This window comes from Pyrus communis, chromosome 3, assembly GCF_963583255.1.
Source record: "Pyrus communis chromosome 3, drPyrComm1.1, whole genome shotgun sequence".
NCBI classification, from domain to species: Eukaryota; Viridiplantae; Streptophyta; class Magnoliopsida; order Rosales; family Rosaceae; genus Pyrus; species Pyrus communis.
This window is the reverse complement of record NC_084805.1, coordinates 4,825,877-4,849,566: the sequence shown is the minus strand read 5'-3', so window position 1 is coordinate 4,849,566 and position 23,690 is coordinate 4,825,877. Positions and strand designations below refer to the sequence as shown.

The following is a 23,690-nucleotide window of genomic DNA, read 5'->3' as shown; positions in this document are numbered from 1 at the left end:
TGGTGGACCTTGTGCCCTACCAATTTTATGACTACCTGCAAACCACAAAACGTATTTGAAATTTTAGAGATGTGTGGATAGGAAAATACCCTTGAGACTTCATTTCAATACAGGACTTTCAGACGCTTTTGTCTACGATTACTTAACAGAACCAGATTAGCATTCTTTTGATGGCATCAATCTTACAATTTCAGACGTAATATGACAAGTTAGGGGCAGTATGTACCTACTGCATGTCCAATATGAATCACTTTACGTACGTAAAACTCTCAGCCAGCCCAGGAACATTGCCTCACCTGATTAATCAACTTTTTCCTGTAAATTGCTCTTTCAAGAGTCCGGTAGGCAATTACATATTTCCTATTTCAGGTCTACTGATATTTAGCTTCAAATGGTGGTCGAACATTAAATCAGTACAATTTGTTGGTTACTGTCTCATGGAATCTTCTAGATTGCCAAAATAAAAGAAAACACCTCCAAAGCTTGTTGAGATCGACGGGATACTAGATGAAACAACAAGCCCACATGCTAGGGGTGGATTTTGGTTTGGCCCCTTAGGGTAGAGCCATGAAGTGTGGAGTGCCATTGGTGTCTTCGTTGAGTGAGTAAATGCAATTTATTAGTCGACCTAATTAGTACTAGTCCAATTAATCAGCAGTTTGAATTGGTGGTCACGTAGACAAGTGCCGGTCTCAATCATATATGCCTCTTACCTAACCCACACGATTCTTTGGGACGGAATCACATTTGGTGGTCCGTGTTGTTTGTTATACATATGTGGTAGGGAAGAGTTTCGTGAGAAATCTTTCAGAGGATTGCGTTACATGAGAAAGATGACAAACCCCATGTGATTGCTCACACGCTCGTGTCTCCCTCATTGTTTCCCGTCTCAGTGCCTCTTCACCAATCACTATACCTACCTAAGGATCTTCTGCACTCTCTTTCGTCTATATATACATATGGTCAGAGTTTATCCTGAATAACACAGGTAATCTTCACCTTCCTACTAAGTTCAAACTTCCTCTGTTTTCCAAGTTCTTTGAAATCTTTTGCTTCTTCTTTTGCCCTCTTGAGAATATAGAGTCATGGGTTTCCTTTTTCCTCGAATTGTTAGCGCCAAGAGAACTCTCATTCGCTCTCTAACTAGCTCAAACCAGACAGCTGATTCAAAGACCATGGATATACCAAAAGGCTGTTTTGCAGTCTATGTCGGGGAGAGCCAGAAGAAGCGCTTTGTGATACCAATATCATATTTGAATGAGCCTTTGTTCCTGGATTTGCTGAGTCAAGTTGAAGAAGAATTTGGGTATGATCATCCAATGGGTGCTATCACAATTCCCTGCAGTGAAGACACATTCCTTCATCTCACTTCTCGCTTGAGTGTATGAGTGAACACGAACCGATCATCAAGAAAAGGCAAAGCCTCATTCCAGAACTCACTCAAGAGTCGAGCCAAGAAGATTTTTGATATGATCATTATCCAAAGCATCCCCAGTACAGAAAACATCGAGATTGGATGAAGGAAAGGCCACAATCCTTCATCCACTGAAATGACACATCGTGGGTTGAGCAGACAGAAAAATTTATCAACATGACAAATGATGATATATATCATCAACATTTGGTCCATACAACACAGGTCCAATTTTAATACGAATAGCATCTCCAATAGAAATGTCAAAAAAAATGTCAAATGTAAATTTAAAGACTTACGTGGCAATTTCAAATTTTCTTGTGCTCCAATTAATATGTTTTTTCTTATGCAATTAATATTTGTAGGACCCAATCTTTTTAACAAATGAATAAAAACTAATTTTCATGATGTATTACCAGGTCCCACACAATAAAACATCTAAAATGCGTTTTGAGTATAAAGAGCAATATTGTAACTACAACATCTATATACATCCATACATACATACATATATATATATATATATATATACACATACATATATATATATATATATATATTACTTAGTGGTTAAGGAATCTGTTAGTTTGTTATATTTTTTTTCCCTTAGTAGTTATAGTTACAAGATACTTGTGTATAAATACTCAAAGTGTAACATTATTCTTTCATAAAATGAAATCATATTTTATCAAATATGGTATCACACGCCTTTTGGTCTCATGACTTCTCTTTCCTCGATCCCAAATCTCTCGCTTCTTTCTATAACTTTCTTTTATGATTTCTTCATCGTTTCTTCGATTGTGATCGTGTTCTTTGATCTTCAGTCACCAATCTCTAGGCAATGGCAACTTCTGCATCTCCTTTGTCGAAATTGACTTCTCTAGTTCATCCTCTTCCGACTACACCTCCAAACCCTAATTCTTCTATCTCTGCCTCAATCACGATCCAGAACATTGGATCCATGGTTCCAATCAAGCTCACCACAACCAATTACTTGACCTAGAGTGCTCTTTTTGCTCAAATTTTTTGTCCTTACAACCTTACAGGTCTCATTGATGATCTATGACGGCTCCTCCTCAATTTCTTCTTGATTCTTTGGGAAATCGCATCATCAATCCTGCCTATGTTTCTTGGTATGAGAATGATAAATATTCTCATTTAGATCAACTTAACGCTCTCTGAATCCCTAATTCCACATATAGTTGGTGTGAATTCAGCTCTTAAGCTCTGGGAAAAATTGGAATCAAGACTTGCCATAGCTTTTCAACCTCACATCCATGAGCTTTGATCTCGCATTCGTAATCTTACCAAAGGTGATTCCACTGCTGCTCAATATCTTCAACAAATTGAGGTAATTCCTGATGCCCTTGCTAGTGCTGGTTCTCCAGTTGAAGATTCAGAATTGATCTTTGTCACTTTTCATGGCCTCCCTCCTGAGTTTGATTCTTTCGTTGATGCTATACAATTTCAACTTGGATCCATAACAATTGATGAACTACATGGTCTGCTTCTTAGCAAAGAGATATAACTGGTCATCATCCTTTCATGCTCTCAATACTTCTATTGTAACGACCCGTCTTAAATTTTTACGTTTTAATCAATTAAATTATGAAAATACCCCTAACGACAAAAGCGTTGATTTTCGTTAACTCTCGTCCGTTGACATGTAGGAAATTTTCTTTTAATTTATTCACATAGTATTCTTCGATACGAACGCGTGAGTGCAAATGGAATCAAATTCAAAGCTAAAACAAAGCTTCTACAAATTTTCAAATGTCAAGGGCATTTTTGTAATTTCACAATTGAAGATATTTCTCCACTTTTGACCATTTCCAGGCCGACATGTGGCAAATTCCCCATTTTTCTAGGGAGTTCTTTTATGTCATGAGTTCCCTTATTCTCTCTATTATTTCTTTCCTTTCTTTTTCACCTCACTCATCTCTCTCATTCACCTCTCCTTTCTCTCCCTTGCCAAGCACACTCACATACATACACTCACACCTCCACACCTGCAACCACAGCAAGGTAGCACCCCCACCATCATCCTTTGTGATCCTTGTGAACCTTAGAACCTGGAAATAGGAGAAAAACCACTTGAAAACACCTTCCCCGAGCTACACTGTGCAAGGGACTTCTTCGACGAATTCTCGCCATTTCCGGCGAAGGTAAGCTTCAACATTGGTCCCTATCATTGTAGATCATGTCTAGGTTCATGATTAGTAAGTTTTTGGGTGATTTTGGTGGTGTAGGAACTTAGAAAATACAAGGGAAGTCATTGTGCAAAATCTGGAAATTCGAAACCGTGATCGTTTGTCCATCTTTTAGCCATTTTTCTGACCAACTCTGATCTCCGTTGGACCTTCTAATTTCCACATTCCTACCTACATTTTTCTTTTGAATCACTCGATTTGGACTTCTATCGAGCTCGGAATGAGCTCTTGAAGTTGGAAGAAAAATATGGAAAAATTCCAAAAATTCGAAGAAGGTGAGTATACTCGCAGCGCATAGGGTTGTCAAAGGCAGGTGCGTGAAGTGCATGCGCCTTCACCGAAGGCATTGTGCTCCGCTGCCGTCTATAGTGGCGACCACAGCGACGTTGGCGAGTTTTTCAACGACTTATCTTGGTGCGTGGCAACGCGTGATGACTTGGGCCGCCACATTACGACGGTGCGTAGGGGAACCTGAGGTCATTCTTTAGGGTTTTTGACGTGTTGAATCTAAATCCGCCGTCCATCTTCCCAAATTCGATCGTTTTAGTAGAGTTGTATTAAATGGTCTCTATTTGTGTTTAGTGCATCGGTTGGAAGTGATCCTATCCTCCCTAGTTCGAACGGCTCCCCGGTAGCGGAATATTTGTGAGTGGACCCCTTCTCAAATTGCATGTTTTCATAAAATATTAGGCTTGCATTCATTCTACATTTCATGAATTAAATACGTTTTATGATATTCTTTACAGATTTCTATATTTATGATTTTGGAGAATTCATGATTTATTCGCTTTTATGAATTAGTTTTGATTCATCTATTTAAGGTTTATAAATTGCCATGTTTATGAAATCCACGTTTATGGAATTGCTTATGATTTCAAATGATGAGATTTTGGAATTCTAAATTTGGCATGGGTTTTTGAGATACGTTTTATGTGTTTATCTAGTGGGTTATCATACAACATATACACAAAACCTAAGTATGTATATGTCTATGACCATTAGACATAGTTGAGAATATTTATGACATACTCCTAGCTTCACTGGCAAGACTAGTGTCGGACAGCTTCACTAGCCAAAGCTAGTGTTGGTGTGTTATGTTATGTATATGTTTATTCTCTAGCGTAAACCAGAGTCGTACAGCTTCACCTTCGAGTGATGAGGCCTACCATGTTTCTTCGCTGGCGTAACCAGTGTCGTACAACTTCACATTTAGGTGATGGTTATGCCTTGGAGTGACTATGATACCCCTAGTTGAGTACATCGTTGTGTTGATTTCTGAGACTCGTTGGTTTTTCCTTCAGGTGATTCACTGTCACTTATAGAGATGATTTTACCGTATGTACGTTTTTATGGTATATTAGAGTTTTTAGAAAAACCTACTATGTACTACTATATGAGTTTTCAAAACAGGGGGTTAGTATGTTCAGAAGGAAAAATGGTTTTTCAGAAGGAAAAATGGTTTTCTTATTATTATTATTATTATTATTCATAAACTATGGTCCACTCACCTTTTGTTTTTGTGCCCCCTTAGGACTTAGTGACGAGGAATACGACCTGAGCTTCGAGGCATTTTGTTACCAGTGAACTTACGTTCTTCCACTTGTGTATGGCTTCTTTATGAATAATTGTAACTTGATGTCTTACCTTTCACTAGTACTTCTGTTTAGTGGTATGATCATGACTTTCGTTTAGTGGGATGATCAGGAAATATTATTATTATTATTATTCATAAACTATGGTCTACTCACCTTTTGTTTTTGTGCCCCCTAGGACTTAGTGATGAGGAACGCTGCAAAGGCCGGCTCATAAACTATGGTCTACTCACCTTTTGTTTTTGTGCCCCCTAGGACTTAGTGACGAGGAACGTTGCAGAGGCCGGCTAGTTTTGGGAGCCGAGGTGGTTCGACGAGTAAGGAGAGGTTTAGGGGGAGGGAGGGTGAGGCTCCAAGTGAAGGAATTGCTGGTGGTTGAGGGAAGTGTTTTGGCTGAAGGCGGTGGCGGAGGGAATAGAGGTGGCGGTGGTTCTGGTGGCAGTATCTACATTAAGGCTCATAAAATGTAATGTTCATCATCAATTCTCCTTTTTTTTTTTTTTTTCCTTAATTTGTTTAATAATTAGATGATGTTCTGTAGTGGGTTTTTCTGTTAAATGTTCTTTTTTGTGTTTTTGATGATGCATATGTTGATGATATGTAGGAGAAAGTAGATATAAATTTACTGTCGGTAAGATGGCGAGTTTGAGTTTATTTGTTCAGTAAGAATTTTACAGAAATGCTAGGGAACTGAAATGTTTCCATCACAGATGTTTCTGCACCCCATATATAAAATATAATATATGATTTCCTCAATCGTATATAAATATATAATAGCCTGATAGGGAAAATAGTATTGGATTATTTCTCTCTCATACGTCCATAAATCATAATACTGCTATTAAGTAAATCCCCAAATACATGAGATTGTTCAATTACTTGGGAGTGAAGTGCTAACAATTTGATTCATGTAAGGCATTTAACGTATATTATAATACGATTGTTAATTGAATGGACATAGTAAATTTAGGTGTTTTATGTTATGAATTTGACTTGAGTGTTTCTTAATTGATTATGAGTTTTAGTTTTAAAGTTTGTGTTAGTTTTAATAGTAGATTTGTTTATTGGCAAGTGATTTTCACACGCCATTTTTAGCTTCTTAGATGCTTTTATTTTTGGCCATCAAATTGAATAAATCACACAAAAACAATAGACAAGATTAAAAATAGGTGTTTGAGAGGTTAAAAAGGGTGTGTGTTTATTATCATTTTCCTTGTACAATGTCTGAAGACAAAAATTAGTATGTTAAAAAAATATTAGCATTTTCCTAAAAGATTATATTAACGAGGGTCCCATTTAAGATTTTCGCACATGACCTCAAATTCTCAGAGACGTCCCTGGATTATAACCCTTTGTTTGGTTGAGTTTTTAGTTGTCAAGGCAAGTCAAATAGAATGGAACACTGAAAGAACTGACATGACATATATTTTGATCGATTGGAATTAAATTTTACAGTGCTATGTTGTGTTCACCCAGATTTTTCTTATAGAATGTCAGAGATGATATTGGTGCGCTGTTTCAGTCACAATTGGTTGTACTTTTGAGTCTTGAGATGTGTTCTAAAAACTCTTGTTTAGTTTACATCCAAGTTTTTGTGGATAAGTAAAGTGAATGAATGATGTTTGATCTTAAATTTTGATTTTATGTTTGAATCTGTGTTTTCATTGTTGTTTCTACGCCGGTGACAAAAATGCTAGAAAGGTAAGAACTGGGGTCTGTGGTAACTCTGTAGTTGTGCATCAAAACATGGTCATTTTACTTATTATTCAAATGTGATTCTTATGCCACCATGCTTCATCTCATTGTTCTCATTTCCCAAGTCCATTCGACTGTTGGTACGATTGTGCTTTACATCTGCATCAAGTTGTATCAGCAGGATGTGAATCTTATGCAGGGTGACCTTATGCCTTCCAAAGAATTTTGTTGTTATGAAGTGCAGGACTGGTAGTGGCAGGATAAATGCTTGTGGTGGTGATGGTTACGCTGGTGGTGGTGGTGGAAGAGTGTCAGTTGATGTCTATAGCAGGCACGATGACCCCAAAATTTTTGTGCATGGTGAGACACCATGTGTTTGCCTGACATGGCTAATTGTATTGTGATTTCTTATAAAAATTTTGGACAAATCTTATGTTCAATTCAATGTTTGAGATTTTCTTGACCTGTTTTTTAGCATTTTATAATATTCTCTCAGTAGTTTCTCTTGTTTCGTAATCTGCTGTTCTGATTTCAATATTAAATTTCTTCGAAAAGTAATTTTAGTGTTCACAATTGTTCCCATGATCTCGTTGTTTACTTTACTTGTTAAAGACTGATTCTCTTCAAGTAACTCAATTCAGTTTATCTTTTATTCTTAAAATGTCATCTATCAGAAGATAAATTATTATTTATTTTTATATATTTAAGTTATGCAATTCTGAAAATTGAAATGTGTCAGCTTTTATGAAAGCCGAAAGCCCTCTTGGAGGAGTTCAAAAAATTGTTTTGGTGGTAATTACTTCTTGATGTGGAATGAGGGGATGTGACATTAATTATCTCATTATCGGGAGGAAATAGCTATGCTTGTCCAGAAAATGCAGGCGGGGCTGGGACTTTATATGATGCAGTTCCTCGAAGCCTTATTGTTAGCAATCATAACAACTCAACAGATACAGAATCACTTCTTATGGAGTTTCCTTATCAGCCTCTTTGGACAGATGTTTATATTCAAAATAAGGCGAGTGCGACCGTCCCATTGCTTTGGAGTCGTGTCCAGGTTTGTGGAACTCAAAATGTGTAACCTATAGTGTTTCTTCCTTCTCTGTAAATTTTCAGCCTTTTGTTGGTTTATACAAAAACTCTTTCTTGTTGGATAAAAGGTGTTTTCTGTTTATATCCCTTGTCTTACTTTCATATAGATTTTGGTCTAGTTTGAAAAGAGAATACATTTATCAATAACATAAAGAATTTAAAATTTGAGGAAACGATTCAGTCATCCATTGTTTATGCACTCTATAGGTGCAAGGACAGATAAGCCTTTTGAGTGATGGTGTGTTAAGCTTTGGACTTCAACATTATGCTTCATCAGAGTTTGACTTATTGGCTGAAGAATTGTTGATGAGCGACTCTATAATCAAAGTAAGTAGAAAATTTTGGATTTCATTGTTTGCAGTTCCTTATTATATTAAGATGCAATCTTGTTGACAATTTTTTGTTTCAATTCCTTCAGATAATTAAATTTCACACTGTACGAAGCCATTTATTTATTTTTTCTTTTGATCTTGAACTTGATATGATGTTATGGTATTCTAATTTGTGAACTTGTCGCCTTTCCTCCCCTCCTTTTCTAATTTCAGGTGTATGGGGCCTTACGCATGACTGTAACAATGTTCTTGATGTGGAATTCCAAGATGCTCATTGATGGTGGAGGGGAAGAAGCTGTTGAGACATCCTTACTCGGGGCTAGCAACTTGGTGGTTCTCAGGGTAAGTTACTTACTATCTCTTTGCATTATGTGGAGTTTGTCTTCATTTATGACAAGTAATCTTTGTTTATAATGGGGATCATCTGTGATACACTCTAATGCAAATCTGGGAGTTCATGGACAAGGTTTATTGAACTTATCAGGACCTGGAGATTGGATTCAAGCACAACGTCTGGTTTTATCGCTATTCTACAGTATTCATGTGAGTGGTTTTCTTTGATGTCATAGCCTCAATGTCTAATCTTCTGTTTACACATATGTCATGAACTGTTATTCGTTCATTCTGAAAATTTATTAGCAATTTTGGTCTTGCGAACACTAGCTCTTGGTGAGACTGCCATTCTTTCAAGTGTTGGGGGAAATGGTAGTTCCATCGGCAGTGGTGGAGGTGGTGGTGGAAGGATTCATTTTCATTGGTCAGATATTCCCACTGGAGATGTGTATCAGCCCATTGCAAGTGTGGGCGGAAGCATCCTTGCAGGGTTTGTGTAGTCTAATTTGCTCATATGTACTTAAGGATTATTATGATTAATTCTCCGAGAAAAAAAAAGGAAGGAACAAATAATTTATTGGTTTATAACTATATTGCAGGGGAGGGGTGGGTGGAGACCAGGCGGTGCTGGAGAAAATGAAACAGTGACGGGTACAGATTGCCCAAAAGGTCTCTATGGGACCTTTTGTGAGGTACGTATTCATTGTTTGGACATACTTTGTATTCCTATGTGCAATCATCTAGTTATTTTCTAACTTCTAAGATCTCTCTCTCTCCCTCTCTCATGAACATGCACTCATTGTAGGTCTATAAGAAAAAGTGATACTGTGGGCAGTAATATTATTCCACTTTGAACGTTAATAATTGCTACTCGAACTTCTTTTTTTTTTTTTTTTTTTTTTTCAGGCATGTCCAGCTGGCAGTTATAAGAATGCTATTGGGTCTGATAGGGCACTTTGTCACCACTGTCCTGCTACTCAGGTTCCCCCTCGTGCGATTTATATTTCTGTCCGAGGTACTTCTCTAACATTAGTAATTTATTGCTTTATTAGGAGCCAGGCCTACTGCCTTTGAGTTTTTAGTGGTATTGCATCCTTTGATTTGTAGTTTGTTGTATTTAGTCTCCTCTACCATATTAGTCATTTCTGGTATCTAAACATGAAACCATTTCTTCTTCTCTTATCAGGTGGTGTTGCTGAGATTCCTTGTCCTTACAAATGCATTTCAGACAGATATCACATGCCAAACTGTTTTACAGCTCTTGAAGAATTGATTTATACATTTGGCGGGCCTTGGCTATTCGGTCTTCTTCTGATTGGGCTCCTCATCCTGTTGGCTTTGGTACTCAGTGTTGCACGTATGAAATTGGTATTGGTTGGGGTTGATGAATGACCAGGCCCTGCTCCCACTCAACATGGCTCACAAATAGATCACTCTTTCCCTTTCCTAGAGTCATTGAATGAGGTTTGTTCGTGTATAATAGAACCTCTCTATCTCCCTATATATCTCCCTATATATATCTCCTCTCTTCCCCCACTTTTGAGATTAATAGGTGGTATTAATATTGTAGGTTTTAGAAACAAACAGGGCTGAGGAGTCACAGAGCCATGTGCACCGGATGTATTTTATGGGTCCTAATACTGTTGGTGATCCCTGGCATTTGCCCCACACACCTCCAGAACAAATAAAAGAGATTGTGTGAGTTTACTTTTATATATCATTTATATTTTCATTTCAATATCCCACTTGGAATTTTAAGGACTTTAAAGTTATGGCGACTTTCTTCATATTAATTATCGATCTTAGTCTGCGTTATAACTTATAACTTACAACAAATCTAAAAGATCATAGTTTGACATATAGCATTCCTTCTGGCAGATATGAGGGGCCATTCAATACATTTGTCGATGAGATTAATTCCATAGCCACTTATCAATGGTGGGAGGGAGCAATGTACATCATTCTTTCTGTTCCTGCATACCCCCTTGCATGGTCATGGCAGCAGTGCCGCCGAAGATTGAAATTGCAACATCTGCGTGAATTTGTTCGATCGGAGTATGATCATGCCTGCTTACGGTCTTGCCGTTCGTGTGCTTTATATGAAGGGATTAAAGTTTGAAATTCATTCTTTTGAAAATACAAGTACATTGCTAATTCTCCAAAAGCCGTGTTGTATACATTGATATCAGCCATTTAGTACGTTGCTTTCAGTTGGGTATCACATTAGCCTAGTGAGATTAACAAGGAGAACATATCTACAATATTGATACAATTAGTTACATGTAATTCGCCGATTGCAATTTAACTTATGTCCGAACTCCTCCATCCGCTGTTGTATTGCTCCTCTCTGTAACACTGTTGTTGCAATGCTGCAGTAAGGGAGAAGCAAATAAACCCGCTTGATGTACACTGGAAGGTGGAGGATTGGCAGATTGAATGGAGTCCTCCGGAAATGAGGTGGGTGCTATGGTTTTCACTGGAGTGGCCTCTGCATCACTGGTTCCAGTATGGTCGGCTCCATCTCTCGCATAACCTGCAACCAGTAATGTTCAGTGGTTGTGTGGGTGAAAATATTACATCCACGAAACTCCAACAATCTAAAGATAACAGTGCTTTTTTCACCCCCGAAAGCTGAGAAGCACACTTTTAATGTGAGTACTTTGTGTTTGACAAGAAATATGGAAGAAAGAAGTTGAATCACCTGTATGCACAATGCCGGTGTTGGGTATGCTTGTGTTCGGGGACACTGATGAGGTTCCAGCACCTTTTTTCAATTTAGACTGCAAAACACAACCACAATAAACTTGTCACTGGTTACTCAAATTTATTTCCTTAATTACCTCAAACTTTTATAGAAGTTGTTCTGCTTTTATGCAGACATACTCTAAATGACATTATGTTCGGGTTTCTTAACATAAAAGAACTAAGAGAAACACATTTTATGGTGTCATTGGGCCCTTCTGAATGTTTTCAGACTGCTGCAGTCAAGTTTAAACCCAAAAAGAGAAAGATCTGGCTACAGAGAAATTAGATTTTTGGCGATTGAGTTTCCATACCTTTGCATTTTCTTCACAATGCTTTACAACAAAGGAGATGTTTGTGTAACGGCCATGCAGTAATGTGTAAGCCCACAAGAGAAGCTTTCTTGGAATGCTAAGGTCAAGGATTTCAGTGCCATCCATGGTCGGCCTCAATAGTGTATCCTTTGCTAACCAAGACAGAACCAAATACAAGTTGACACCAGATGAGGGCATCACACAGGAGCTCTCATGATAAAAATTATAAGAAGATCGAAGCAGAGAGCTGGCGACCTCCATATTCTCATCCGAAGCTTTCTTAATTATCAAATTCTTTATTTTAGAGAAAATAGGATTCCGTTTTTCTTTGAGACTTTGAAATGGGCTGGGTCCTCGAATGCTGAACTCCATAATTCATCTGATTGTAGATCAACACAAAGCAGCTGGCTATTTTCCAGCATATCTGATGGCTTAAGGACCTGAATCTCACTGGTGATTTCAGACTGTGTGGGAGTGATCTGTGCCAAGCTCAGTATAATAGATCGACACCAAGCAATGGAAGCATGCCTACAAACTTTTGCACAGTTACTGTTTGACATTTTGGATTCTTAAACCTCTTCCGTATCTTCTCATTTATGGCTTCAAGAGTGACCAGCTTGCCATTTTTCTCCAATGTTGTTATATGTTCATGAAGAAATCTGCAGAAGTATGAGGAGATCATTAGAATCTGGAAGAAGAACCATCTTGTTTAAAATAATAACATAAATAGATTAGGACTCTGAAGTTAATCACTCAAGTTTAATTAGAATTTGAGGATTGAGGCTTAGAAAGCAGTTGAGATTCAACTTACCCATATAAACTGCTTTCCGACGTCTCTGTGACTTTAATCTCAGGCAAAGCACATATTTCTGGCCATAAGTTCCCCTGCTCCATGAAACAAAACACTTTCTCCAATATGTGCTCGGAATTAATTGTAGCACCAGAGCCAAAAGTCTTAGCTTGACGTATGGATGAAATCAGGGCCTTAACGTACCTCCCTAGTGCAACTGGAACAAGATCTTCAATGCATAGTGAAAACTGAATTTTCGAATCAAGTCAGATCCCATTTAAATTAATAGAGAAAAAATAAACATCAGAAACAGAATAAGAACAGCTGATGAGGCAATGTCGTTTTAGCAGTAATTATGACACATATATTTGAACTACTAATGCACTAGAGGTTAAATTATTACCCTCTTATCAGCTCGAAGAGATATATAAGCATGTTCAAGAGTACAGATGTCTCCAGTCTTCTCCAACAGTTCCAAATAGAACAACAGATATTTCTGAATGCAAGTAATAAATTTTCGAGAACTTTCAGGTAAGTTAACTTCAAGGGACTTTTTACTCCCAGAAACACCAGGAGTTTTCCGCCTGATAAACAGAGAAGAATATCCCATTAGTTTCATATGAATTATAATTTCAAGCTACCTAACAACATGGACAACAAACATACTGAACTGAACAGGAAGGATTTTCCCTTAGATGGTTTTGTTTTAAACTATTGAAATGGGGTTTTTCCTATGACTTTCGAAAAACGTAACTGTTGCACAGAATTAAAGTTGTACCTTCCTTTTTTCGCCGTGCTATCAATCTCCCACATATTTATTGTAAATGATGAGCGAGATGATTTGAAGCAAAAGGAGAGATCGTCCTTTGCCCTCTCCAATGCACCACTTTCCCCCTTTCTAAACAGACCTTGAGCAAGCATATATCTGGCTTTATGAAAATGTTTAAGCTCCCCTTCAACACAAGTTTCAAGGGCAGAAAGACAGTCGCTGTAAAGCATGTTCCACACCTCTAATTTTTGTAAATCTTCATTCTTCTCCCCAGTGTTTTCTTGTGTGCTTTTATCCTTAGGCGAATATGAATTTTCAGAATCCATGTTACCTAAAATCGTCATGATAGAATCCTTTCTTGATTGACTAAAGGCATATGTTGAAAGAACCTGAAAGGGCCAAAGATTAATTTCAAAACATGTACAATAGTAGGATACAAAAAGTCTCCAAGTCCACAAATTATTTCAACGAAATCAGTCGAGCAGACATCTCTAAGAAGAAAAAACCTTTAAAGCGTCTAGATTTTGTTTTCTGCATGCACAAAGTATCTTCAAGTGCGAAGCATGCATCCTGTAGACTGTAACTACAGCTGATGGATTTTTGAGAAGAAACAAACATTTTATAAAAGAACAGAGAAATACACAGAAGTGGATAAGAAATCCACCAAGAACAAAAACAAGAAAATCTCTCAAGAGGATCTGGCTACAGCAACAAAACCTAAACCTAAATCACTTTACTGCTGCTAACATATCCCACTGTAACTGAGAAAGAGAGTAATTTTTAAATCATTTGAAACTGAAGCCCAGAGGGCTGCCCAGTATCTTACTCTTCCCCAAAGTACTGATACCCCCACACCAGTATAATCCTCAAAAATTCTTTTGTTACGCTCCAGCCAAATGTTCCAAAAAACGGCCGAGACCAGACAACCCCACAAAGCTTTAGCTTTCCTCCCAATTCCTAGGGCCTCAAAATTGGTGCTTAGAAGCTCGAAACAACCCTTTGGAATGACCCAACTAACTCTAACCTCCTGAAACAATTTCCACCACAGTTGAATCGTGTAAGAACAATGGAGAAAAATGTCGTTTACACTCTCCTCCTTAGCTTTGCACAAACTGCACCAATGGGGGGAGAAGCAAATAAAAGGGCTTCTCCTTTGAATTTGTTCACAAGTGTTGAGCTTCCCATTAGCCACAAGCCAGACAAGAACTTTGACAGGATATATGTTGAAAGAACCTGAAAGGGCCAAAGATTAATTTCAAAATATGTACAATAGTAGGATATGAAAAGTCTCCAAGTCCACAAATTATTTCAACGAAATCAGTCGAGCAGACATCTCTAAGAATAAAAAACCTTTAAAGTGTCTAGATTTTGTTTTCCGCATGCACAAAGTATCTTCAAGTGTGAAGCATGCATCCTGTAGACTGGATCTACAGCTGATGGATTTAGAGCAATAGCTTTGTCATAATATGACAACGATGTCTCATAAGAGAATTTGAGCTTTTCACAGAGCTTTCCGATATAGTAAGCATGTGACCAATCTTGCCTGATACAGAAGAAAGCACAGAGATTACCATTTGATTATGGCACATGAAGTGGTTAGTTTTTGTCTGGAAAAATGAAACCATGTAGTAAAGAGGGCATACGTATGAGCAAAAGCTTTTTTAAAATGTCTCATTGAGTTCTCACAAAACATCGTCCATGCTGCATCCTTCACAGGTAGAACAGTTCGCTGATCATAAAATGGCACCACACTTTGAAGGCTATCATAGTACACCAATGCCAATAACTCGTGTATCTCAGACTGAGCCACAAAATGAGAAAAAAATCATTACATTTATCAAACACATCCCAAGGGTATTCTAATATCCAAAATCAAGCAAAAAGGACTAGCTTTTTTTTCTTGTTTGCCTTAATGGCATGCTAAGAAATAAAAAATCTATTCATGATCCAGCACAAGATGGTCCCCATCAAAACAATTTTAGACTTTCTATTTGGTCTTATATTCTGCCAATTGAAAAAAAAAAAATGGGAAAATCTCCAAGGACCTGTATGGCCAACATGACCAAGAAAGAGAAAAGACAAGACCCCACTCCCCACCAGTACAATAATATATAGGAAAGAAAGGGGTCTTACCCGCTGAACTGGTTTCTTTGCCAAAGCCAAACTCATTAATAGACACCGTCTGCTCCTCCTTCGACTTGTCTCAACTCTTTGCGGTAAAGTAGCATTCTTCCTCCATCCTGCCACATTGATGTGCTTACTGCCATCATTTAGCAACAAGTCTACTTCCTGTAAAAATGATCATTATAAAATGAAACTTTTCCACACCAAAATCTTTTGGTTTCTACAGAATTCACAAATCAGAATGATAAACAACAAACACTACCTCATCATAGATATTTCCGAGTCTCTGCCAACTTTCAAAACGTAGAGGATTGTAAAGTAAATCATATTTGAAGAGCTTTGCATTATGTTGTACAAATTCTTCCCCTTCCTTGGTAAGCACAAAGCCAGGCCATTTATCAGTAGCATTCATTTCCTCAGACAGGGCAAGGAAATAATACAAGTTGCAATAGACATCCAGATACGGCTCCGAGCTGCAATTATTCAATAACACAACTAGAAAGATCACTTCTAAGAATTATGAGATTTATGAATTAACCCTCAACTGAGAGAACAATTATTTTCAAATACAAATTAGGAAATCTATTTATGTATACCTCCAAACTGGTGATGTCTTCTGTTGTTTATGTTTCTCGCATCCGGGAGTATAATCTTTGTTACGGTTTCAAGAAAACCATCAAACCCAGCCTCTTCTGAGAGCTTATCTTCACACAAATGAGGATCATCTAAGAACTTATCTATTGCATTTCCAGCTAAAACATCTTGTGGTGGTTGTGGAAAATGTTTGCGTATGCCTCTGAGTACTCGTCGAAATTTAACTAATCCTGTCCCCTGCAACATACAGGCATACCAGTAGCCAAATAAATGTTGGGGAAACTAAATAGCTGTGGGTGCTACAAGGCCTTGTCATTAGGACCCTTCTGATAAATTGTAGGGGTGTGATATTCATACACCCCTTTTTACTTCTCACACACCCTTTTAATTGAAGAAGATCAAGGGACAGATATCAACAAAAGGTGTGTGAGAAGTAAAAAGGGGTGTGTGGATAGCACACCCCAAATTGTAGTGATGAGGATAGGAACATGCAATGTACGGACACACATGGAATTAAAAAAAAAAGGAGAGAGAAGGGAGGAGCTCACAGAAGAAGCCTTTGCATAAGGGAGTATGTACTGAAAAACATCAGCACACTGTTCCTTTATCTGGTAATCACTGGGGCTAGTATTTTTGTGCACAACTAACTCATCTTCATAGGATGAATCAGATCTAATATTTAGACCATATAAGCAGAAGAAACACTGATCCAATGCATAATCAATTTTTAACTCAAGTTCCTCCCTTTCATCTTCAATGAGCTCATCTCCAGCTTCATTTAATTGATCACTTTCTTCGGATCCGTTGAACTTGCCACCTGACCCATCTACATGTTGCTTTCCACCTTCCAATTCCATGCTGTCCTTATCTATGGCATTCTCAAGTGAAGTGCTTTTGGAAGGTATCCCTTCAGAAGCATCCTTTCCTACAGCACTTGTATCATCTGTTCCAGTGTGCACCATTTCCAGATCAGTATCTGATTTTGATTCCTTGAGAGACATTTTGGCAGGACAATTTAGGCAAAGCTGCTCACTAGATTGAGTTGTTTCCTGGTTTGATGAGTTAACGTTAGATTTAAACTTCATATCCAAGGCCAACAGATGCTTAATTGCGAACTTAAGAAAACTTCCTTCCTCCACTTCACCACCCTTCCCGGCACAGCAAAGCCCATACTCAGCGAGTAAATCATGCATTGTCACAATTAAGTCCACCTACGATGCAAAATCCAAAAATTTAAAAAGAGGTAAAGAGAATGAAACCAAAAGTATGCCTGAAAGAGTTCATTGTATGAGCAACTTGAGTTCACAAGACTCACTTGAGTTTTAACATTTATCATGGCGTTGAGGTGCTGAATCTTGCAGAATGCGATGGAAGCTTCAATGAAGCAACTTCTTTCAATTTGATCAGTATTTGCTAGATCAGAGGACTTCTTAGAGAGGAATATGCTTGCAACATTGTACATTACTGACAAGAGCAAGCATTGCATGTCACCTACGCTGTCCATCGGAATAGTGTCCTGCAAGCATAAGATATAATTACATACTGCACAAAACATGAAATTACAAAATCTCTAGACTGATCCATAAAGTTAATACACTTTTGAAAACCTAAATCTTTGTTTAATTGGAAAAAATGTACTGAATTTTACAGTTTGAGGTAAGCATGATCGAGTAGCAAAGCTATTTATACATGAATATCGATTGACTTACAGAAGCCCCACATTGATCAATCAAGTTCTTCACTTGTCACACACATTGAGAAATAGCCTTCACTTCCTCAGCAACCAATAAATTCCAGCACTGCTTGCTTGCAATTTCTTTGGTGTCTATGTCAGAAGCATAGGGAGTGTTTGATCCTGATTTCAATAGTAAGGATTTACAGGAATCAAGGCATTCATCAATCCCTGCTGCTGCCATAAGGATTTGCAATTTCCGCTGATGGCAATTCAAATAAACATCAACATCCACAGGCTGTCTTCTCACATGCTTTGATTAAAATGTCTAGTGCTGATAGTTCAACAGAAGTAATTTCCTCTCCCCCTTTATCAGCTAAGCGCAAGGGTAATGCATCAGGGGGAGCATTTTTTGTTGCAAATAGAAGTGGAACAAGCAAGGACATGCACTCCACGTACATTTCTTTCTCAATCATCTCACCCAAAGTCTTCTCCATCAAGAAATCAACCTTTAAAATGTTAATTTCATGGAGAATTCTATAAATGGTTAACTCTTTAACAACCTTGCAATATGGAAGGCGGATCACACATTGGGAATCATTCGTATTTTCCTTCTTCTCCAAAAGAGACAATGAAATACAGAATTCTTGGTGGGCTTTTTCCTTGTTGCCATCCAAAACAGACAACCGTCCACTTAACCAGAAAAAACGAACCCAGAAAGAACTGTTACTTGTTAAAGAACCACCTAATGATACATCCTGGCAAACAGAGATGTTCACGGATATTCCATCAGCACCAAAGAATCTCTTAAGCCCAAAAATACATTCATCTTCCACGGCTACTGATTCAATAATTTTACAAAGATGATAAGATGCCTCAGACATGAATTCAGATAACCTGGAAACATCGGAAGACACGACAAGCTCATAATAAAGTTCAGCAAGAAAAAGACAACATTCAGGGCTCCTATCCTTCCCCCAATTCCTTGTAATTCTTTCCAACTCCAAGAACTTAACAAATGCATACTGATACAAAAGACCTCTACTCGCAGCATCCTCTAAAAGCAAATGAGCCACATGGAAAGCACCATAGTTATTTGATGTTTTTTAATAAATCTGGACACGTCACCTATCCCATGGATTAGCTTGATCAGGACATGAAACAGAACTATGACCAGAATCTTTGCTTCCTGATCTACCAGCAACAAAAGGTTCTAGATATTGAAGTACAGCCTTGGCCTGATCCTTACTATTAGCAAATTCAATATCTTCTTTCCCTGGTTTACGGCTTCTAAGCCTTTCAAGACGAGTACTCCGCCTTTCCTCTGGTTGGAAGTCTAGAAAATTTGTTGCTTTTTCTATAACAACACCTGTTCGTTCAGTGTTACAATCACCAAATACAGCATTTCCACTGATTGGGGATAATTTAAACCCTTTCCTTTCCTCAAATCCTATGGTACTCTCTGAACTAGGAGGTAAATGCAAAATTAATCTGACATCTCCAGATCGGTACGATTTTGCATCCCCCATCTCAGACTGACACCCATTCAACGGGAGTAAGATATCCAAGAGTGCATCAGCAAGAGCAGCCTAAGAAGCTTCTGCAAGGTTCAGATCTATGATCTGCTTCAGCTTCTTGGATGCAGCACCCTCCTCTAGATTTTCATCAGTAGCTTTTCTCTTGTCAACGAATTTTAGACGGACATGTTTAGGTTCTAACTTATCGATACCTCTAGGAGCAAATGGAACTGGCTCGGACTCTTCAATGGTTCTCTTGACATGCAAAGCACGAGAATGTGATGGCCAATGCCTCAAAATTAACTCAGCCACAGAAAGGCATGCAACCTCATCACCAATAGCAATAAGAACTTCCAACAATTTCTCCATGCAGTTCCCTGCATAAAATTTTCAGAGAAGACATAATATGACTCTGTCAAAATATGGTGCTGAGCCAATCACTATGAATATAGGAGATGTATTGTAGTATGGATGTAGAGAAAAATAATTCAAACATCATAAATTGCTCACAATTATTAGGGCTACATATAAGCCCTTGCTCAAATGCCCAACGGGATATACTGAGAGAACCCATTGAGCATGACAACGTTCCCAGCTGGTTCCAGACAACAGAATCTTTGGTATCAATCTCTACAGCTTGAAGATAACTTCGTAAAGCATTCTCATAATATGCTGAACCTTGTTGAAGGTAAACATTGGCAAGGTTCTTCAGAGCCAAAAATCTGCAGTTGGCATGAAAAATATAATTGGAGAAAGATGTTTCGGACATCATGTTCATTTTTTTTCTTTTTATCCTTTTTATTCTCACAAAAACATTAGTGAGAGAAAAGTTACAAAACAAAAATTCTACAAGAGACTGATTCCTCCTATGTGAATTAGAAAATTGTACACCAACTCCGAGAATTGCACAAAGTGTATTATGGAGTAGTGCAGAAATCCAAACCTGAGTTGCAATAGATGGCAATCACTAACACTACCATCCACCTGCACGGCAATAGAAACAAGAATAACCACCTATTCAAAGACAAACAATAAGACAGCCATCTAAAGAATGTCCGCTGAAGGTCCTATGCTCACCTGCGCATTTTCTATAAGAGGATCTTTTAGGACGGATTCTAACAGCTCAGCAGCCTTTTTGTATTCCTTGACTTGCAATTTGTGAAGTCCTTCATGATATGTTTGTGAAAGATGGAATTCCTGCCATGACCAAACTAAACAGTATGAACTCTATCTAATCACTGATCAGAAAAGGAAAACATCTTCAGCTGAGAAAATCTAAACGCTTCTGAATCGGGCTACCATACAGAAAACCTGCGTCCAATTCACATTTTCTGGCTCACTCAGTTTATTGAAACAATGATAAGAAGTACAATAAACTTCCCAAATATTAATGCTACACAGAATTCAAATTTCTCTCCTTTGTCCTCAATAAATTGACTTCTGCTAAAAGTGCTCGAAATTAATATACAATCCCGGAAAATCCCAACTCATTCAGCTAATTCAACCCAAAAATAGCTGAACTGTAACAGAAAAAGTAGAGAGAGAGAGAGAGAGAGAGAGAGAGAGAGAGGGAGAGGCATGCCCGAGCTTCTTTGGTGGGAGCTAAAGGTTCCCATTTGCCTTTGGACTCCGTATCATTGATAGCTGCAATCGAGAACTGAAAAAGCATAGAAATTCAGAACCCGAACACCGAAAACAAAATGGAAAAAAATAAAATAAAATAAAATAAACTCGATCGAATGAAAGAAGCGTTCGAATTACTAACCATTGTCGAAAATTCGAATGCAGCAATCGAGTAGTTGCAGAGAGGAACTCTGTTCAGCTAATACTAATTCTATCTACTGAGTAATTCTATCTACTGAGAAGGGGATTAGGGTTTTTGCTCTGCAAAATTAACCCCGAAAATATAATTCGATCAGAGTTGGCTGAGAAGCTGTTATTATTATTGAGCGAGGGAGAATTCGGTAGGAAGACGATTAACGGCAACCGAAACGCTGCGTTTAGTGCTTTCTTCTTCTTCTATAGTGCCACTTTCTAAACGCTGCGTTGAGAGATGGTTGCTGCTGACTGATTGGTTCCTGAGAAAATATTCACTGATCGATTCCCGAGAAAATAAATACGCAACTACCCCTGCGGGATTCTTTAAGCCCTAATTGCAGCCGCCGATCGATCATTCTTCTGTTTGGTTTCCCAGAAAGGTAAGGAAAACTAGCTTGCATGTAAAAACGACTGTCGTTCTTTGATTTGGAAGGATCAAAATGCTGAAGGAATTGTTAATCTTTCTTCAAAATGACAGTATCTTTGCTTCGTAGATTAGTGGAGCTCCAGTGGGGTTCTTTATTTCTTGTTCGATATGAAGTTAACTTGATTACTCTGCGGTTTTTGTTTCCCACCAACTGTTTGATGAAATGCGCCAACCAAGAAAGAAAACCACTGAAGTGTGTTACTCTGGTTGGTTAGGTTCAGGAAGCTATGCGTCGAATACGTATTCATAATCTTTTTATCAGCCTCTGCATTATCTGCATCATTATCAGCTGCTCAAATTCAAGCAAGGCGAACGGGTTAGTATTATCCGAATGAAACCCAATTTGTAATTTTTCTGCTATTAATTTCGTTCTATAGGAGCATTGGTTAAACCCAATTCACTGCTCTACACCTCTTACAGGACAGACATCAAAGTTTTGAAGGTTGGTGAAGAGCTGTGGAGGGAGACTCTACCGCTGCATTCGGGTTCATGCCTTTACCGGCTTCATGGACTCAAGCCTTATACTTGGTACGAAGTGAAGATATCATATCCTGCTTCCGTATGTATTTCTCAACTTTTAATTTGCTTTGTGCTGTTCAGCAATCCTCTTATGGGTTCCATAACTTCTATTGATGCATGTTAATAGATACCGGCTAGCGTTTCGTTGCAACTCAAGAAAGGGGACTTGGAATCGGCACTGACTGGGAACCGAAGATTACAAAATACGGAAAAGCTTATTTTCAAGACTGAGAGTCTTGGCTCTGATGATCAGGTTCGATTTTTTCCACTGACCCTTTGAACTGCATGCATTGTTGCACCATAACTTGCATTTTCCGAGATGCCCTGTAAGTTTTTGGACTCTGATGACTGCTCAGGGTGAAATGTCTGTGTTGGTGAGCGTGGAGCCTGAGGGGGTTGTTGCAATACCAAATGTGAAAAAGAAGGAACACATCATATTCAACATAGGTAATGCAGATATCAAGCAATTGCTGCCATCATGCCACTAATTACAGTAAACTTTGCGCGAGAAGTTGGTATGAAAAGGGAGCTGTTATTGGCACTCGAAAAACCATATGCAAACTGCACTTTGAGTTGCACGGCTTGCCAATAACAGCTCCCGTATGTAAATGTTTTTCTTTATCAATCTCCCTCTTCTTTACTGTAGATTTTCCTATTACAATTTGCTTTTGTAACAAAGTTCATCTCTTTTATGTTGGTGGCAGTTTGTGATGAACTAGTATTGGGGATTCCGTACAAAGCTTGGTGGGTTGTAGGCTTTGTAGTGGTGTGTTTGGCCTTGGCGTTCACCGTACCATCATTCCTTCCACCGTTTTTGCTGCCGCGGGTGGATGAGAATGCTTCTAAAGATTCTTGAACATCAGACTCACAAAAGCATCTGGCTTCGTCAAATTTTGGTATTTCGGTAGCATCCTGCATTTCCACTTTGCAGCGCATTAGAGATTTGAATTCAGAAGCAACTTTCGGAGGAAGCACTTCTTGTTTGGCTTACAATTCGAATGGTGGTGCTTCTTAATTTTCTGTTACTTGTTGGGAAGATTTAGCACATTATCTCAAATTTGGCATGCACTCGGACAATGAAATCACTTGTAGCTACTTATAGCACATTCAGTCCTTTAATTTACATTCTTATTTTTCTTTATTATTGTTCAAAAGTAAACAGTTGTTATCAACACTTTAAAATAGTCATCTCATTCTTCTCGGATCAAATGAATACACTAATGTGGTATAATTTGGATGGATTATTTTTAAAGTCATTGAAAGATTATTCTTGTAAAAACTCACTCTAGATCGAACAAATACAAAGTTACAACAAACAGAATATTTATAATAATACATTAATAATCAAATAACCGATTTCCGTTCTAAGTGAGCTTTTGCCAGAATAATATGTCAATTAAGACTTCTTGGATCAAGAGATTATTTTGTAGGGAAAGCATAATCGAGATCTACAATGAGTTAATTACGTTAACACCGCTGAAGTTTGGTGAGTTTTCACAAAACTCCTCACATTTGAGAAATTACATTAATACCCCTAAGATTTTAATTACCAATCCTTTTCCAACCTTTTAGGGTTTAAACTATAAACCTCTAGTTCACAGCAAGGCTCCCCAACATGAAATCAGACCATCCTTATAACTTTGGAGTCATTAAGTCCTGGGTGAAGCCAAATGAAACAGTGAGGTGAAGAACGACGCCGTCAGGAGGTCCGTGCTACAATTGGTGCCTAGAACAAT

The 23,690-nt window shown here is 38.1% G+C and overlaps 1 protein-coding gene and 2 pseudogenes across 2 annotated transcripts; 2 read left to right on the top strand and 1 right to left on the bottom strand.

Moving 5' to 3' along the window:
* Nucleotides 1-1,085: 1,085 nt before the first annotated feature.
* LOC137728104 (uncharacterized) lies at nucleotides 1,086-10,787 on the top strand (annotated as a pseudogene).
* On the bottom strand, nucleotides 10,755-21,364 carry LOC137728103 (calcineurin-binding protein 1-like; annotated as a pseudogene).
* Nucleotides 20,973-23,163, top strand: LOC137729986 (uncharacterized). Of its 2 annotated transcripts, none has more exons than XM_068469047.1 (6): nucleotides 20,973-21,388; nucleotides 21,651-21,751; nucleotides 21,856-21,994; nucleotides 22,082-22,207; nucleotides 22,311-22,401; nucleotides 22,659-23,163. In XM_068469047.1, exons 2-6 carry the CDS (start codon nucleotides 21,663-21,665, stop codon nucleotides 22,808-22,810), a joined length of 597 nt encoding a protein of 198 aa, XP_068325148.1. In that variant the 5' UTR covers nucleotides 20,973-21,388; nucleotides 21,651-21,662; the 3' UTR covers nucleotides 22,811-23,163. The 2 variants fall into 2 exon arrangements, with proteins under 2 accessions (XP_068325148.1, XP_068325149.1); XM_068469048.1 differs by having other exon boundaries at nucleotides 21,503-21,751.
* The last annotated feature ends 527 nt before the right edge of the window (nucleotides 23,164-23,690 follow it).